At 33.8% G+C, this 20,166-nt stretch overlaps 2 protein-coding genes across 4 annotated transcripts; both read right to left on the reverse strand.

Moving 5' to 3' along the window:
- Positions 1-583: 583 nt before the first annotated feature.
- On the reverse strand, positions 584-4,732 carry LOC109795712 (Nucleotide-sugar transporter family protein). Of its 3 annotated transcripts, none has more exons than XR_014430487.1 (9): positions 4,574-4,732; positions 4,399-4,482; positions 4,107-4,321; positions 3,945-4,023; positions 3,056-3,225; positions 2,281-2,467; positions 1,958-2,035; positions 1,127-1,321; positions 584-991 (listed from the first exon to the last, which is right to left on the reverse strand). XR_014430487.1 is itself a non-coding variant. In XM_083066112.1 (9 exons), the coding sequence occupies exons 1-8, from the start codon at positions 4,622-4,624 to the stop codon at positions 1,178-1,180; spliced, it is 1,008 nt and encodes a 335-aa protein (XP_082922238.1). In that variant the 5' UTR covers positions 4,625-4,731; the 3' UTR covers positions 584-991; positions 1,147-1,177. The 3 variants fall into 3 exon arrangements, 2 of the variants coding, with proteins under 2 accessions (XP_082922238.1, XP_082922237.1); XM_083066112.1 differs by having other exon boundaries at positions 1,147-1,321; positions 4,574-4,731; XM_083066111.1 differs by lacking the exon at positions 584-991 and having other exon boundaries at positions 1,005-1,321; positions 4,574-4,731.
- Positions 4,733-8,910: 4,178 nt separating this feature from the next.
- LOC109797315 (mitochondrial adenine nucleotide transporter ADNT1) lies at positions 8,911-13,880 on the reverse strand. The gene is made up of 8 exons (XM_020357320.2): positions 13,470-13,880; positions 13,018-13,066; positions 12,680-12,843; positions 12,381-12,418; positions 11,727-11,839; positions 11,461-11,574; positions 9,968-10,312; positions 8,911-9,246 (listed from the first exon to the last, which is right to left on the reverse strand). Exons 1-8 carry the CDS (start codon positions 13,598-13,600, stop codon positions 9,163-9,165), a joined length of 1,038 nt encoding a protein of 345 aa, XP_020212909.1. The 5' UTR covers positions 13,601-13,880; the 3' UTR covers positions 8,911-9,162.
- Positions 13,881-20,166: the final 6,286 nt, after the last annotated feature.

Genomic DNA, 20,166 nt, shown 5'->3' on the forward strand with positions numbered 1-20,166 from the left:
TCATTACTCGTCATAATTTGAAATTGAAAGTTATTTAGTAACTTAATTTTTTTCATTATAATCAGTGATATAAGTTTTAGTATGATTTGATAAATTATTTGTTATATTATTTTCATTGTTATTATTATAAAATTACACATTTTTAGACATAAAAATCATTTATGCATAAATTTATTATTTATTTAAAAATGTTTTTAAAAAGTGTTTTTATTTTAGACTTCAACTATATCGTTACGAGTTGTATTATATTTAACAGATGAATCAAGGGAGGCATAAAAATAGTAAAATATTGTTTTAACAAAATTCTTTGAGGTATATATGTCATGTAATTTTTTACTTTCCTTTAACTATACACTAATTAGTGTATGCTCAAAAATGGAATGTCTCATTAAGATTATTCATTGACCTGTTATTGGTTAATAAAACAGTAAAACCTCATTTTGGACAACTCCCAAGTCAAACTCATTACATGATAACATTCCACTCCACAACATTTTTTACCTAATAATTGCATATATAAAGATGGACCCAAGAGTTCCGTACGACCCGATCAATCGAAGTGCATTGGATATGAGCATCAAACTGTAAAAAACTCTACTTAAATTAATTAATGGTTAAGAATTGTTTAGTTGGTACATTGACTAGGTAGAAAGATAGACCACATAGGTGACTGGCTTGACTTCATGTGCTCGTGTCAAAGGTTATGACCCCTATCACTACCAGCTAGAGAAGTTAAAAGACTCACCAAAAGCCAAAGACAAAAATTAATTTCCGGCTCACTTTCATTCAACAATCTTTTCCTTCAATATCCTCCTTTCATATATTTAAACACAGACAACACATGGGATGTCCGAATTAGCTACATAGAGCTATCGTCAACCCATCCAAGATGCCTATGCTCTACAAAGTCACTGAACCAATGCAGCACGGAATAATATTCGGCATTTCTGCTATAGAAGAAATGACTTTAATAGGCCTTATAAGGAAATACCTGGGAAAAAAAATTAAATTATATAAAATGATTTTTATATATAGTTAATCTTAATGCCCCACATTGTGTAGCAATGTTAGATGTTGTATAAGAATATTTTGTTTGAACTATTCAGAAAATAAACCAAAACTCAACTGAAGTAAATGTTCATTTACCCAAGCATTGTACTCGGATGTCAATACAATATCATGAATGTGGTCTTCGATCAACAGAAACTTCAATAAGCTTCTCTTCATCTGATTTAACTGTTACTGGCATATCCAAGAGCATATTTGGTGGGGCAAAATACATGTGTAGAGACATCATACAAATAATAATGCCCAAAAAAAGCTGCAAAGAGAAAAAATAAAATAAAAAATTAACATCATGTTATGCAGTGAGAACATCATGAAAGGTTTAAAATAATCATGCCAACATTCAGCCTCAAGATTTTTCTGGTGGAGAGTATAAAGTGGGGGAGTTACAAGGAAGTTATAAGGCGGTCTGGTCATTGGAAGGAGGAACATAAGATTGGGTTCGAATCCCCCCCCCCCCCCACACTAATATAACAAACTAATTACAAAATAAATACAAACATTTGCCAATCAAGAAAAAAAAAATTCAGCCTCGACAAGAACCTGAATGATAAAATGTAAAACAAGAATATTTACATACAAAGAGTGACCACCATCTTGAATAAAAAATCATCTACGATAGGTGTAGTTAAAAAGAAATTTGCATATCACTAATCTGTTTAAATACGAATGACTAAAACAAGCATTCTACAAAATTTAAGAACAGATCCTAAACAAGAGCTACAGCAAAACAGCTAAGCCTATCCTGTGAAATAACATCAAAAAGTGTACCCTTGTGGTATCTAAGATTCTAAATTCTGTTCAACAAATTGATTTGGCTAAAAAGTTCTGTTGGGAGAAGGCATGGAATAGAAGACTACAAATATAGGAATTGCTTAGGCCGGAAATTTACCTGTAATGTAGGCTTGAAGTTGAATAGAAATAGCGAAATTATCATTGTCAGCAACATTGCCATTGATGTGGAATAGACCTAAAGAAAGTAGAAACAACTAACAATTAGGAGAGAAAAAGAACTGGAGATAAATAAACAAATAATGCCATATATTGTGATGTGATACTTCATTACTAATTTCAGTGTCATAAACTCATAATTATTTCCCTCGTATGAAAAATATTCTTAGGAGGTAAACTCAACATCGAGTTCTTCATCAAAATAGATGAAGTATGTGAACAAACACGAGAAAAGCATGCTAGCTGGAAGATCCAAGGATATACCTTTACAATATTATCAGCATGTTTCATTAACCACGAAACCAAAAGACCAGTAGATCCTAGATTCAATACCACCAACCAAGTAGTGATAGTGTATCCATTGAAAATACGTTGCCACCAGGGCCCATTTTCAAATCCACCTCTGAAATCATCCATAAGTAGTCGTGCCATATTGAAAATTGTACCAAACCTGGACAAAATTCCATTTAGTGTGTATTACCTCTAAGTAGTTGACTAGACAATATTTGACCATGGTAATCATATTCATTCACTGGAGTGTCATAACATCAACACTCAAGAAGCCCTTGTCACATAACATCTTCCAATTTTACAAAAACCTCAATTTCTCTCTAAGAAAGAACAATGCACAAATAAATTCCTCTTAATTAAAAAAGAAATTTCAGAAAGGCTAGCTAAAAAAAGGTACTGCATGTTTATTTTACCAGATATTCCAACAATCATGGAAATCCAAATGTAACAGCTACCCCACCCCCCCCCCCCCCCCCACACACACACACAAAAACCACAAAATTGTCATGTTGAAAGAGTTTTAGGAATCTACATTGGATGAACTACATGAATTCAACAGTAATATATGGTCTGCACCTTAGAAAGTGAAAACAAAGTATTCATTTCTTGAAATATTAAATAACCACATTCGTTTATTAGGCTGAGGGAGAAGATAGTTTGAAAAAATAAACAGTTCAAAAGATTAAAAGACTGACGTATGTGCCCATGCCTTTTTAGACATTGGACAAAATCAAGAAAAAATACCTACGTGTACAACTGTATATTCTGCCAGTATAAGCTGTCATTGTTTTTCTTCATCAAGAACTCGGTATAAATTCCAGCTAATGCTGAGAGACAAGCAGATAGGATTCCTAACATGTAGCCCTGAATTGGTGCTGAGAAAAGGGAATCACAGGAAGCCTCTCCACAGCCCCTAACCTAAAACAAAAAACAGAAGTGACTCCATCTAAATAACATTTTTATCATAGGGCTAATTTTCCTAATATACAGACCAGTGATCATAAAAAAAATATACAAACAGAACAGAACAAAGATGTATTTGGTCTTCAATTTCATATAATTTTATATGCTAGTTCATTACATCACTTATGCCTTGTACTCATGGTTATATCAAGGGAATTTCTGCTACTAACATGCAATGAGGACAAATCTGTTGAATTTAAGATTTGCAAACCACTTTGTCTCGCTGTTTTCTTCTCTCTTATTTAAGGAAGATTGCTTATCCTACCCAACAGCTACTTCTTCTCATGACCAAAGGACCATTCAGTTTAATCTCCATCAAAAGCATACATGTTCCATCTCTATTAATAGAAACTTTCTGATACTGTGTACAAATGTCAGCAGAAGAAGCCAAAGAGTCGATTGAATTTATTTGAAACCCTCTTCAAAAATTAAACTACAAAGAAATCATTCCGCTGTATGAAAATGAATCTATAAGATTTGAGTATCACATCAGTAAACGACATGTAAAATTTATCCAGACCTATTGCATCATAGGTACATGCCCGTACATAAGTTAGAACTAGATGTTCACCTAAGTCCATAACACTGATTTTTCAGTTCATAATACACAGCAAATGATGCATAAAGCATATATATCTTCTTAAAAAAACAAATTTAAAGCCACGAAATCAAACCTGACTTGTGGTTGTCCCAACAGCCAACATCACAATAGCCATCCACTGCAAGTTAGAAAGCCTCCTCCCCAAGAACAGCCTGCAAAGGAAAAGCTGTGAGATAACATCTCTAATTAAGGAAACAAAACACTGATTGATATGAATTGCGAAAAGAGAAGGTACCTGAATAGTATTCCAGTGGTGACAATCTTCAAATTCCCCATTATCTGATAGGTGGAAGTGTCCACATAAGTGAGTGTAGCAAACTGAACATTGTTGTGGATCAGATATATAATCGAAGGAATGGGGAACAGAGCCACCGTTTTCCACTCCGTCGTCATCTTCGGCGGCGGTGACTTTTGGCATTCCTTCCACAGCAACAAACTCGACACGGCAAGCTAAGATGAAACCACCAAACAGTGTTATTCAACATCGTATCGAATAAAATTGATGCAGTGAGTGCTTATTGTTTTACCTTGAAAACCTCGGCGAGAAATGGAACAGTGGCGTAATCATACTTGTACTCTCCGTTGCTTTGCGAGAGGGTTGTTAAAATTCCCTGTGACGTCGAAATCAAATTAACATGGACTAAGTAAAGTATGTGCGAAAATGTGTGAAATTAGGGTTAAAATGGGGAATGGGAGAGTGACCTGAGAACTGGTGAGAACGGTGAGGAGCGCAGCTACCAAGTACCACTGCATCTTCTTCCACTTCTGCAGATCCGCACACAGAGAAACACGCGCTTAAACGCACCGTTTTGGTGCCAACTTCCTTGTGCTAAACTAGAGGCTTTGGCGCGTGTCCTCGTTATTTAAGACCACAAAATTATTAATGAAGAAAGATTAATGCTATGTTTTTCAAATTTATTACTCATAATAAATACATGAAAAGCTGATAAATAAATTCAAAGAAGTAGTAATTTTACAAAAATTAATTTTATAATTAATCCTGTTTATTAGAAAGAATGTAATACAAAAATCACTTTTTACATAATATTATATTAAAAGTTAATATAACACTTATTATTTGAAAATCACTTTAAAATTAAATTACTTTCAGTTACTTAAAAAATACTCCTTCTCGATTTAAATATTAGAGAGAAAAAATTAAATTCACATAAAATAAATATTATATTCTTAAAATGTCTTTAGTCATATTTATTATAGATAATATTTTTGTTCATTATTTTAAAATATTTTTAGATTAATAAATTTAAATAAAAAGTTGTCAATATATCTACCCAAATATTTTATCAATAAATTGTGGGAAAAAAATACTTCGATCAAATAAGACAACCCACTAAAAGTGGGGAATAATTTCCTAATATCGAATATAATCAATTTTTTTAAAAAAATAACAACAACGCAAAATTCACGGTGATAATACTCAATTTTTATATTTTAAAATAATCATATATAAAAAAACTCATATCTAAATATAAACATAAAAGCTTTACCAAAAAAAAGACACTTTACCAAAAAAATATATAAACATAAAAAAAATATACAATTACAAATGCATCTCATTTTAAAATCATAGTTATTTTTAGACTTTAATAGTTTAATGAATATGTATATAAAAAATAATTAGATTGTGAACCAATTAAAAACTATATATATGATTTATTTGCATTTGAATGATAATATAAAAAAATTATATTTTTTTTATATAAATCATATATAACTTCCACTAAATAATAATTTTTTAAAAGTTTAAACAAAAGAACCTTATATTTTTTTTTTTATAATAATATAATTAATATAAAATATTTACTAATCTTATCGATGAGTATAAAGAAATTAGATGACCATTTTTAATGAAATATTTTTTCTTAATCAATTTTTTTTCATCTATATGACTTACACTTGAGAATTTGTTTAACGAAACTTAATTCAATTCTTTCTACTTAGAACAATAACCTGTTAAAATATATTTAGTTTTCTTACAAGAATTATATATAGTTATAAACTGTATATATTCTAAAATGATGAATTGCTATAAATTAATATGCTTATCTTACTTCAGGGTTGACTATATATTGAAAGAAAGAAAAGCAATCGTTGTGGCTAAAGTGGCGGCAAGCCTCAAAGCAACAAAGACTAAATCTAGCTCCAGAATCTATCACCATACATTGTATGAACCAATCAACAATAATCATTTAATAACCTCACATTTTGAAATAGAAAAATAAAATTGGAAACACAGAATTAATTGAGGACAAAATGTATCCAAACTTAAGCTCAGCTCAAATTAGGCCAATAGCTTTCTGATCTATTTATATTGAAGAAAATAAGTTTCAATCATGCATGTAAGCACACGTTAATAACAAATGCAGAAAGTTTGAAATCTTGGTTTGATTTGAAGACCCAAATATTTAAGAGAGAAAATGGCAGAAGCAGGGAAAGAAAGAGAGGGTGAGATAGATATGATGGAAGAGTGTGAAGAGGAAGAAAATAACGGTGAATTGGGTTATTCACATCTGCCAAACACATCTCTAGCAGAGCTAAACATGTTGCTTGTGTTGCTTTCGTTATTCTACTTTTCAAGCGATGAATGCATGGAGGAATATGAGGAGAACCATCATGTGACAAAAAAAGATGAGATTGCTGTAACTAAAACACGCGTAACAAAATTAAAATCCAAGAAACGAGACAAACATGAGCCTAAGCTTGGGAGGAGAAGACCAGTTTCATCAAGATTTCAAACTACCATAAAAGACTCGAGGTATGTTTCAACACGTCATTTTCATAACACGATACCTAAGAATTTCTCCAAGATTAGTAAAAGGATGGAGAATAATTTGGATTTTGGCATATCAAATCATTCATTCAGCTTGATTTTGTGAATCCAAATTAACAATAAGTGGAAGAAAACAATTCCTAACTTGTTTCCATTGACATCAAAGATTAAGCATTGTTCTTGTGTTCAGGCATGGAAGAAAAATGTAAAGCAAAAGCTTGCTACTGTGAAGGATTACAAAAATCCAACACAGAAATTATGGAGAAATGATGAGCAAACTAAAGCAAAGCATGGCAAGATTTTTGTTAACAAGTGTTTGTGTGCATGAAGGTATATAAATACCATTTTAGAAGGTGTATATATCATTGAAGGGACTTGACGGCGAAGTTCCATCGTCAAATTGCGGACTCTATCAGTTAACATTCATGATGCATTTACTGTGATTGAGAAGTTAATTAATACTTCTCCCTTGTAATATAGTAACAAACATAAAATAAATTTAAAACAGGAAAAATTTTAGGATACAAAATATATATAATTGATACGTTAAAACTTTAAGAGTGAATTGATTCGTAAATTCAATTTTAAGTCCGTGTTTGGTTTTTTTATATTTTGGAAAATTAATGGCTATTTTTGTCAATTTCCTAAAAAGAGAGATATCAAACAAAAACTAATTCATTTTATTATAAAGAAATCATCGTTTATTTATTTATTACAACTTTATAAGATATTCTTTATAAAATTTGTGATTGTTTTCTTTCTAATAAACTCCTCCAAAGGCCCAAACATGGGCTAAATACTAAAATAATTTAAATTGAATGAAATCTATTCATCCTTGTGTGTTAGTGCGTGTTTTTAAATTATGTTTTACTTAAATGATACTTAGCGCTGGCAGTGAATTCATTTTATTTAGATTTTTATATTTGGATAAATTTGTATATTAAAAGAATTCTAACTAAAACAGGCCAAAAATGTCCCAGATTTCGAGCTACATCGCATGTTGAATAAAAAGATTGTAAACAAAATTATGTAAGCATGAATTGCCAAATAATAGTAAGGTGTTAGTTACGCTTCAATGGCTAATAGTTGGGTGAGACCATATTTGACATTGACTGTCACACAGCTCCTGTCCTGTTCTTTATCGGATTCAAATAAGAATTCGGAGCGATAGAAATATGTTCGGATATTGACAGGTTTATTCAGATTGTATGGGTATATTCCATTTGGACTCCTTAGCCACATATTTTCAATGAATAACCACATAATGTATGTATTCCATTTCTATGGATCCTCTAATAAATCAATTAAAAGTTGCGTGGACCATTTTTATTTAACTGAAAGACCAAGGATCAAAATGACAACTTAAAATGTGCTGAAAACAACAAACTCCATTAACTCCCAAAATAAATGGGGTAATTTAACATTGTCTCCATTCGAATTTTTTTACGTAAATAATATTCTTTTTTAAAAAAATTACAAAAATAACATCTGTGCAACTTTATTTACTCAACTAGAACCAATCACTGTTCATGCTCAGAATTCGGTTCCCCAGGAACTGAATTCTGAGCTTCAATATTTTTTTCCCTTTTTTTTTGTGCTCAGAATTCGGTTCCCGGGGAACCGAATTCTAAGTTGTTTTAATTTATTTTTTTTTGCATTTGAGGCCCAGTTTGGGCGAATCTGGAAAGTGGAACGGGTCGTTCCGGAAACAGAACGGCCCGTTCTGCTTAAACACATAGAGTGTTATTTTTTAAATTGGAACGGGTGGAAAACGGGTCGTTCCAATTTCAAAAATAACACTCTATTTGTTTAAGCAGAATGGGCCGTTCTGCTTTCGGAACGGCCTATTCCACTTCCCAGAAACGCAAAAAAAATTAAAAACAACTCAGAATTCGGTTCCCCGGGAACCGAATTCTGAGCATGAACAGTGATTGATTCTAGTTGAGTAAATAATGTTGTACAGATGTTACTTTTGTAATTTTTTTTAAAAAAATATTATTTATGTAAAAAATTCTCTCCATTCTACATCTTTTGACTTATCCTGCCAATTGCATTGTAGTAAAACCAAAAGTAATACGTCCAATTTTGTGATGGCAAAACTTCAAACCTCATTGTGACAAACCGGCTGCTTAATAACTTGCACACAACAACGCTTATACGATTTCTAGAAGGGTACACAATAATCGGTCACCGGATATTCCACCGATAAATGGTTTCTTCACTCAGGCAGAAAGGCGGCATGCAGATATGTCCTTGCATTGTTTCTCTACAACTCTTATTGCCATAGAAGTCAGAAGATGAATACAAAGCTAAAAGCTACATCATGTTCACAAGGGGAAAAAAATGGGATACAAGGGAATTAATTTATACACACCAGCTCATGTGCTTCCTAACTCATTGAAGAGACGAAAAACAAGAAAATAACCCTAAATTATCATCTCTGCGTACCCTTGCCTACATGAAAACAACAGGCAATCAAATATCACATGGATACCAATCTTCAGTCTGATATTCTGATCTCCACTCCTAAAATGTCCTTCACCACCTCATATGTTACAAACGCAATTGCTATGGATGGGACCACCTGCAAGAGAGCAAGATTCAAGAGAGATCATTGCCATCTAAAACTAATTTCAGGTCAAAATTTTTTAAGAAAAAAAATCATATCACAATGGCTAAAGTAAATGAGAATTGAGATCATTTCTAAAACCAACCATCAGTGGAGGTGTTTAACAAATGGAACTATAAAAAGAACATCTTTAGTTGATTGTCTTACATGGAGGCTGCTATTCAGAGTGCACTGATTTGCGTGGTTTTTAACAAGTAAGAAAATTCCAACACGAAACCAAAACTTTTATGACCAAGGCATAAAATTAAGGATTTTTAAACAAATGTTATAACTTATGAGTTATGACTCAAGATTTTTATGACTCTTGAATTGACACAACGCCAGGCAAGTTTAATAATAATAAAAGCCTAAGATAGCATGTATTTATTGGTGGTTGATCAAGCATTTCATTAAACTAAGCTGGGGTAGTAAATAATTTAGGTTCAAACGGACCACAGACACTTGACTCTTACAATAACTCCCTGACAAGCAAACATTGTTCTTATCATGTAAAAGCTTGTTAAGTTCACAGCTATAATCAAAGTAACACCAACAGAGTATGATGTGGTAGAAAACTAATAATATCTTCTTCAAAATGGAGGAAAACCTTACTTTCTGAATATATGTTTTGCAGATAAGGTTTACCCACATTTTTTCAGAACAGAACATAATTCACGCGTATTAGATGAAGACCGACCTTTACAGAATTTGGCACCAGACCCTTGTATAATGCGCCAAAACCTTCGTATCTGACAGTTTTCCTAAAAGCATCAATCATGCCAGTGTATTCAAGTGGTACCTTCCCTCTCCCATCACCAGCTACAACAGAAGCAGCATGATTCCAACCCACCATCTGCATTCTTCGACGAATGACATCGAGAGGGTAAGCAACAGTTTGCCCAATAGTTCCAGCTGCGGCACCACAAGCTAGGCGAGTTGTCACACTCAACTCAGAATCTTGTACTAGACCCAATGGATTGGATTTAATTAACCAATCTTTCAAAGACTCGTACACAGCAAAGTTGAGACCCACATAAGGAATCTGAAAAAACAGGTAAAAATATAGGGTAAGAGAATATTAAGTGAAGTCAACAAGTCCAATGACAGCACCCAAAATTAAAAAGTAGAGCGAACTTTAGTTAGTTAAATTCAATTATGAAGCACACCAAATATTTTAGAAGAGTAAGTGTTCACATCTCTACAAACTTGTCAGGAGAGAGGGAAGAGGTAGTAAATTAGTACTGCTGGGATATTGGATACTTAGTTATAGGGAGTTAGTGATATAAATAAATAGGAGGAATGAAGGGAGGGGGGTTTATTTTGTCTGATACTATTTGTAAATTCAGCTTTTGCTCTTTGTGAAAGGAAAGATCATGTATGAAGGTGGAACCCCTAGGGGGGAGATTTCTCTCCTTTGTTCAGTTCATTTTCATTCAATGAATAAAATCTTTCTCTTTTTCCCCAATTTTTTCTGGATTTGTAACAAAAACTTGAGCACTTTACCCTGTCTTCTGTACCTTGATATTTTTCACCTAGAACCTACCATAACCAGGTAAAACCTTGTCAACAGGCCCCAGTAGTACTAATTATTAGAATTCACTACGAAGTTTGCCAAGAGAATTGAATAATAGCAAGTCTTTATGTAAAGAAATTACTTTTCCATGAAGCATTTAGAAATTCTAACACAGTAATACGTAGAAGCATAATTTTCAGAAAATATGGTTAAGTAAAAAATGTCTAACTGAATAAAACTCAACATGCCAGTTTAAGGTGCAGCCTTATGACCAATCCCACAGCCCCATGTTGATCCTATGTTCTGCAGAACTAAATGAATAGATGCTATCTATCAACAGATAATAACCAGGAAAAACTCGCTAAGACCTTAGTCACACATCCTTACCAATATACCCCACATCTATAATCAGCGCCAGAAAGCAATGATATTAAATTGTCCCCTAAGGATGGTAGACATTGACTAGCACTCAACAAAATTTGAAGTGTTAGTGCTTCAGAGGTTCTCCCCCTCCCCCAACTGCAGCCTGCAGGTCCTACATCGTTACTATCAAATGCAATATGAATTTCCCATAAAGCAATAGTAAAAGCATACTGTTAGAATTTTTTATAACAGTCTTTACAATTATGACCATAATCATCAACTTCCAAAAAGGAATTTCTAGAAACAATACTCACAACTCCAATGACTGAAGGAAGCCAACCCTTATATAAAGCACGTGGACCTTCTTCCCTGAGTACAGTTGACAGAGCATGAAACATTCCTCTGTATTGGTAAGGGGACTTCTCCGTCTGCAAATACGAGGAAAATCAATCTTAAATTAAGATAACAGAAAACATGGAGACACTTTATATGAATTTTCTTTCCATTTAATTTTATGCATTTGCAGCAAAACCAAAAGCAAGGATTTGAAGAAAGAAAATAAGGAAGAAAAAAAAAGCACCTGTACAGTTATCCTGCCTCGAACCATGTCCATTGGATAAGTTGCAGACATGGCAATTATTCCCGCACATGCTCCAGCACCAAGTCGTAAAAGAGGAGTCAGTTGAGCATCCTCTGCAGAAAGTACAAGAAGAAAAAATAAAACATTTAGATAAAAGGATTTTATTATTGAGAAATTTTATTTAGATTTAATTGTTACCATTTGATTGGGATTTTTAATATTTTTAGATATATTTTGCAAAAAATAAACTATTGAATTCAACCTAGTGTGTGTTTGAAATTTGGATTTGCTTATTTTGGGTTCAAAATAATTTATGATCGAAATCTTAATATAAGATATTATGAAAAAGGGAAAAAACTAAGATACAGTTCCTTACACGCTTGTGGTGTTGCTCTCCAATATAAAAACACAGAATGAACACTAATTTTTTTATCTCAACTATGAATAACTTTTAAAAGGAGGATGAAGTGGTTCAAAATTAATGCACATGTTATGATTTTATGGGAGAACAGCACCTAAAGAACTTCCTTCCAAAAAGGTGACTGCCCCAAAAAAAAAAATTATGCAAAATCCAAAGCATGCTACTGAACCAGCACTACTCCTCCCTCAACATGGACACACACCAGAAGGGAAAAATAGTAAACATGGACATACCGTTTCCAGTTTGCTTCTGATACAGATGTAGTATACCTCTGCCAGAAAAGTAACATTCAGTAAAAAGGAGGAGAAAGCGTTATATATGTAATACATAGAAATAAAATTTGGAACTTCTTTGCCACGGGAGTGGCCCTGCTTAAAGAAAACTGTTTTGAAAAACAAAATTAAAAAGGATTGCAGAATCCCATTATTACAAATTTATCCGCATAAAAGTGCACCAGAATGAAAACATAGCAAAAGAAAATCGAAAATAATAAAGCAATCACTACATCACGTATATCTAAAGGAAATCTTACTTGGAAGCTTGCTCATAACTGAAGAACTTGACTGCAGAATTAGGGACAATTCGAGCACAATTAGTACCATTCCCTTTGAACAGTCCACGGAAACCTTCGGATCTCCATATATATTTTAGACCTTGAATAGTTCCATTGTATTTTATGTTGTGTGGATTCTGAACCTGTAAATGGCGAAGGCACAATACATCACGCATGATAATGATACATCCCAAGCACAAACACTCCAACAGAAAATTAGTTTCTCAGATGCAATTCTTTTGCTTTCATTGCAAACAAGTAAAAGAATAAATGACAGCTAAATCCACACTTAGAGGTAAACAACTAAATAGATTAACCTGTAGTAAAATTTTCATCCGTTCCAGTGGAGCAACTGCCGTTCGTGATCTGCACAGATAAAAATAAAAAGTTCAAGTCAATTAAAAAAACAACATAATGCAAAATGGATGTTCGAATTATGAGCAAAAAAAAGTTTCCAGGAAAAACAGATTAAACAGTAACGCAATGCTAGTAAGGCACATAGAAATTACAAAAACAGAAGTGATGAGCTTTAAAGGCATATCTGAAAACACAAAATTCATTCCACCGACGGAAACAGAATTCAATACAAACCAGTGTTATACTGCTATGTGAATTCTAATAATTTGCCTCTCAAATAATTAACTATATTTTCTCATGAACAGAAACCTATTGATTTGATTGAAGAAACAATGAACACATACATGATACACTAACTAATATAAGTATGCAAAAGAAAGAAAAAATAAAGCATTGAGGAGATGGAACGGACAGTCCTCCGGCGACTCCACCGGCGACGAGGGACTTGCAGATGGTGGAAAAGGCATAGGTGGGAGCCTTGACACCTTCTCTGGCGAGCTTGGCTTCCTCGGCAAGATTGACGATCTTCGTCTCGGAAGCCATGAGAAGTGAAAAGAGAAAACCCTAAGCCAACGTAGCTATGTAGGGAAAAGTAAATAAGAAAAAAGAGTTAGCGGCGTCAGACTCAGGTTGGTGGCCAATACGGCTGAGGCCTGAGAGAGTGAGCCAGGCCACAAACAAACCTTTACCTCAGCACTCAGCAGAGTCACGCCGTTTCTTACACTTATATATTCTATTTCTATGCATCCCCGCGTAACATCAATTTCTCTAGTCCAATCCACTGTAAGAGTAGTAAACTGTTCCGGTAGTGGAGACCGCCGCCGAAGAACCCTTAGCGATACCGTGCTAAAGGTCCGGGCAGTAGTCTTAACCTACAACATTCGATGAGAGTAATCTGCCGCCTTAGACCTAATTATTGCTATATATAACGGTGTAGCGTTCTAGACATGAATCGCACTTATGATCCCATAAATCACGCCCCATTATGGACTCGTAACTCCCGGTATTTATTACCGTTCCCACGGATCGTGGGATTTTATTGATTGTCCGAGTGAGCCAGTTAATCTCTCCATATTTGGGTCCCTCATGTGTGATCGGCATTTTACCGACCTGCCTATGGTCGGCCAATATGGTCGGCCAATGGGAGACCACCACGGTACATAGCCCTCCATGCTCAAGCACTAAGGTGCGAAGAGCATGTTAGATAGGCATTTTGTTGATTTTTTCCGACCTTAAAATGTTATTCACAACTAAAGTGTTGGGTTATCTAAATTCCGACCTTAAAGCGCAGTTTACACTAAGGTTCGGATTTGTCGACCTTAATCTCCCCATATTTGGGTCCCTCATGTGTGATCGGCATTTTACCGACCTGCCTATGGTCGGCCAATATGGTCGGCCAATGGGAGACCACCACGGTACATAGCCCTCCATGCTCGAGCACTAAGGTGCGAAGAGCATGTTAGATCGGTATTTTACTGACGTGCCTTGGATCGGCCAATATGGTCGGCCAATGAGAGACCACCACGGTACATAGCCCTCCATGCTCGAGCACTAAGGTGCGAAGAGCATGTTAGATCGGTATTTTACTGACGTGTCTTGGATCGGCCAATATGGTCGGCCAATGAGAGACCACCACGGTACATAGCCCTCCATGCTCAAGCACTAAGGTGCGAAGAGCATGTTAGATAGGCATTTTGTTGATTTTTTCCGACCTTAAAATGTTATTCACAACTAAAGTGTTGGGTTATCTAAATTCCGACCTTAAAGCGCAGTTTACACTAAGGTTCGGGTCTTTCAATTGTCGACCTTAAAGCGCTCTTCACGCCAAGGTGTAGTTCGTAGAAAGTCCGACCGTGTAGATTGTAGAAATGCCGACCTTAAAGCGTTCTTCACGCCAAGGTGTAGTTCGTAAAAAGTCCGACCGTGTAGATTGTAGAAATGCCGACCTTAAAGCGTTTTTCACGCCAAGGTGTAGTTCGTAGAAAGTCCGACCGTGTAGATTGTAGAAACGTCGACCTTAAAATGCTCGTCGTACCAAGGGATTGTTTATTAGAATGCCGACCTTCGGATGCTCTTCACATCAAGGTTTGGGTCATTCAAGCGTCGACCTTGAGATGCTCTTCGCACCAAGGGGTTGTTTACTAGAATGCCGACCTTCAGATGCTCTTCACACCAAGGTTTGGGTCATTCGAGGCGACCTTGAGATGCTCTTCGCACCAAAGGATTGTTTATTAGAATGCCGACCTTCAGATGCTCTTCACATCAAGGTTTGGGTCATTCGAGTCGACCTTGAGATGCTCTTCGCACCAAGGGATTGTTTATTAGAATGCCGACCTTCAGATGCTCTTCACATCAAGGTTCGGGTCATTCAAGCATCGACCTTGAGATGCTCTTCGCACCAAGGGGTTGTTTACTAGAATGCCGACCTTCAGATGCTCTTCACACCAAGGTTTGGGTCATTCGAGGCGACCTTGAGATGCTCTTCGCACCAAAGGATTGTTTATTAGAATGCCGACCTTCAGATGCTCTTCACATCAAGGTTTGGGTCATTCGAGTCGACCTTGAGATGCTCTTCGCACCAAGGAATTGTTTACTAGAATGCCGACCTTCAGATGCTCTTCACACCAAGGTTTGGGTCATTCGAGGCGACCTTGAGATGCTCTTCGCACCAAAGGATTGTTTATTAGAATGCCGACCTTCAGATGCTCTTCACATCAAGGTTCGGGTCATTTAAGCATCGACCTTGAGATGCTCTTCGCACCAAGGGATTGTTTATTAGAATGCCGACCTTCAGATGCTCTTCACATCAAGGTTTGGGTCATTCGAGTCGACCTTGAGATGCTCTTCGCACCAAGGGATTGTTTATTAGAATGCCGACCTTCAGATGCTCTTCACATCAAGGTATAGATTGTTGAGAATGCCGACCTTAAAGCGCTCTTCACACCAAGGTTCGGGTCATTCAAGTGTCGACCTTAAAGTGCTCTTCACACCAAGGGATTGTTCGTCGAAATGCCGACCTTAAAGTGCTCTTCACACCAAGGTTTTTGTTCGTTAAAATACAAATCACATGCTTATAAAAATGTGGAAATATTTTAATTATCAAGAAAACCATAAAAATTTACCATGAACAGGCATGTAACATGTAGCAATTCTAAATATTTAATATTTAACATGAGCATAAACCATCATACTGCCATGTGCAAGATACATTGCTATATTTTAAAGGAGATTATATTATATACCGATTTATAATATTGAACGATTTCAATTCATCTGAAAACACAAAAATATAAAACGCATGCCTGTATAAATAATTTGTAACGAAACCATAAAACCATATCATGACCATAAATGTAACATAAAATAATTGTAATTGTACCAAATGCCTTTTATTATAAATTGTAAATTTAAATGAGGCAAATAACGTAATAAAATGAATTAAAGTGTGCGTTGGGCATCATATACCTTGCCGAGTTGACAATCGTTTGTCGTTTGGTTGAGCCGGTTTCCGAAACAATAACCAGTTATACGCAAAGCATAGTATAATATAAGAGAATTCAGAAAAAAGGAGAGAGAAAGGGAAGATGGCAACCAAAAGCACGACACAAGGGGGGAGATTCAGAGAATCGGGGCAAAAATAAAATAAACCCTCGAAACCATCTCTCCCCCAAACAAAAATCAATTAAATTTTTTTATTAACGCTTTTTGACCAGCCATGCAAGCGCGCCTGACATGGCAATGGTCTATTAACAATGGAACAACTACCTTCTGTGTATACACATGAAACAGTCCTCTCGTAACCAATTCAAGATACTCCAGTAATTGTAAATAACTTCATCTCCTAAAGGACTTTACCAATAAAACTATCATCATTACACAGCGAATATCACGTTGATTACTCTGTTTCGAGATGACACTATCAACATCCACCAAAGAAACGTCACGATCATCACCGGGGTCACGGAAACTTTGCGGAATTCTTGATCAATTTAAACGATTCTTTGCTTGATTCAAACACATCCACAGAATCTGCAATTAAACCTCTTAATAACCAAATCGAGGTTCAATTCGCAATACCAGATTCAAAACATTGACTCTGAAGCCTCTTGCGCTTTTGTTCGGAGTCGGCGCGTTGGGCGAGATTGGCGACCATGTGGAAGCGGCGGCGTGGATTTTTGACGACGGAGACGGCGGATCTCCATCGGAGGTTTCCGATTTATATCCCACGGCTGTGTCTTCCGCGGCCGCGTCTTCCTGTGATGCACCGTCGCTTTCTTCTGAGGCCGAGATGAACACACTATCCCGTCGCATTGCTTCTCAGAATCCTCGTCATTGCGACCTTCTGCTCACGTCCAACAACAAAGGTGTGGGATGCAGTTTTACCTGCCCCGCGGTGGGCGCCAAAATGTTCCGGTATTGGAGACCGCCGCCGAAGAACCCTTAGCGATACCGTGCTAAAGGTCCGGGCAGTAGTCTTAATCTAGAACATTCGATGAGAGTAATCTGCCGCCTTAGACCTAATCATTGCTATATATAACGGTGTAGCGTTCTAGACATGAATCGCACTTATGATCTCATAAATCACGCCCCATTATGGACTCGTAACTCCCGGTATTTATTACCGTTCCCACGGATCGTGGGATTTTATTGATTGTCCGAGTGAGCCAGTTAATCTCCCCATATTTGGGTCCCTCATGTGTGATCGGCATTTTACCGACCTGCCTATGGTCGGCCAATATGGTCGGCCAATGGGAGACCACCACGGTACATAAACGATTAAAGACTAATTTATATTTATAAAATTATGACTTTCATAATAATTATTTTAAAATTTATAAATATAGTTCATGTAATATTTTAAGTTGACGATCAAGATTAATTTATATTTATGAAAACGTGACTTTCTCTAGTAAAATTCATTGAATGGATAAAACATCGTCTAATGAAAATGTATTCGAGAGGACCCATACCGATTCGGATTTAACTAATGTCTCTTATATTATATGCCATCAAAATTCAAAACCATCTGTATCATAAATTATAGAAAAGGAAAAATAATTCCATTAATGGAAAGCATGACAGTATTTATAAATTCAAAGAAGCAACATTTAATAAAAATAAATGAGTAGAACCCAAACTCTTTTTATTCATCCATCAAAATAACAGAGAGAGGGAAGAAATAAATGCGACTAAATATATTGTCGAATATTTATTATTATTATTATTATTATTATTATTATTATTATTATTATTATTATTATTATTATTATTATATCTTTTGTAAATTAAATTATTGTTGTAGATCTCGCTTCTTATTTAACAAGCTTCATTCATGTAACCTCAAGCGTGTGGTTCAACGGAGGACGAACAAAAAAAAAATATATATATAAAAACTGTCACGTGAGAAATAAATACACGTGTTTCACACTTTTTTATTTCTATATTAATATGCGTAAAAATGTTGTGAAAGTTATTCTGATAGAATTTATTGGCAGTTTTTTTACAGTTTTAAAACCGTGAAAATATATATTAATTAATTTTTTAAATCAAAAACCATTACAATCATTTTTATTTTTTTAAACAAATATTAGTAGTTTTTTATCAATTAAAATATTAACGGTTTAAAACTGTCAAAAAAAATTATTCAAATAAATAAAATATTATACGAATGCATTTTAATATTTTCAAATTCGAATAAGAAACATCTATTCGAATACAAATTCTTTTTATTTGATTATAAAACTTTATATTATATTCGAATATTTGATATACTTTAAATTTATTTAATTAATTTAATTTTATTATTTTCACTAGTTTTCAATAAAAAATTACTCTATAATTATTTACTTACTTTTAATTATATATTTATTGTATTTTAAATATTATTTAGTTAGTTATATTATTTTTTATTTAATTGATTAAAATAAAACAAAATTTAATAAAAAAATATTTTGAAAATATTTATTTTGTATTTTTTAATTTTTAGTCTATTTTATTTTATTTAATAATTTATTCTCTCTTTAATATGTGATTTATTTTTCACATATTTCTCTTCAACTAAATAATCAAATTTTCACTTTATTTCTTCTTTATTTCTACCAATTTATTTTTCTCTTCTTTATTTTTCTCCACTTTATTTTTTACATTTTTATTTTTTTTATACCAAATACACTCTAAATTAAGAATATAGACATATTTTATTTTTTTAAGGTTAAATTATAATTTTTATCTCCTATAATATCAAATGTATAATTTTAGTCTTTTTATTTTTAATTTTATAATTTTAATCCTCCAAATTAATAAAATCTATAATATTGATTATCTTGTTAAATGTTCATTCATTACTTATTAAAATTATGAGTCTAATTATTATATAATGATTATTAATATTTAATAATATTAGATTAAAAAAATTATTAAATTTTAATTGTCTTATATATCATTTGCATAATGTCATATAATTATTAAAGTTATAATTTTAATAATCAATAGATGAATATTTGATAAGAAATTGAAATTAAAGACTTTATAAAATTGAATGATTAAAATTAAAAAAAAAAAAATAAAGGAACTAAAAACAACAAATTAATATTATTGAAGGGATGAAAGTTTTTTTTGGTTGAGTATTATAACTTTAAAAATTGTATGGTTATGGCATAACACAAGAACTTGCGGCAGAAAACAACGTAGATTGGTGTTAAATTCTTTTTAAATTAAGTTGATAAATTAATTTTAAATTATTAAATATAATTAAAAGTTTAAAACATGTGTTTAATTTTATTTTTTTTAGCAATTCAATTTCAATTTGAGAAGTGTTATCTCCTCTGAACGAAGAACGCGACTAATCTTCTAAACTAATAAATAATAAATATGTAACACTTATCAATAATTTCAAAAAATTTGGCATAAAAAACATGATTTTAAGAAAATTATTTATTTAATTTAATATTTAAAAATTGGGAGAATTATTCTGCCTCAGTTTTGAAGGAAATAGGTCAGTTGGTCTGTCTTCTAAATCCAAACGGTCGTCTCCGTAACAGAAACCTAAAAACTCCTGACGCCGTAATAATACTGTGCACTGGCACTGCTGCCTCCAAAGAAAGACCTTT

This window comes from Cajanus cajan, chromosome 11, assembly GCF_000230855.2.
Source record: "Cajanus cajan strain Asha chromosome 11, NIPB_CcT2T_4, whole genome shotgun sequence".
In the NCBI taxonomy this organism is placed as follows: Eukaryota; Viridiplantae; Streptophyta; class Magnoliopsida; order Fabales; family Fabaceae; genus Cajanus; species Cajanus cajan.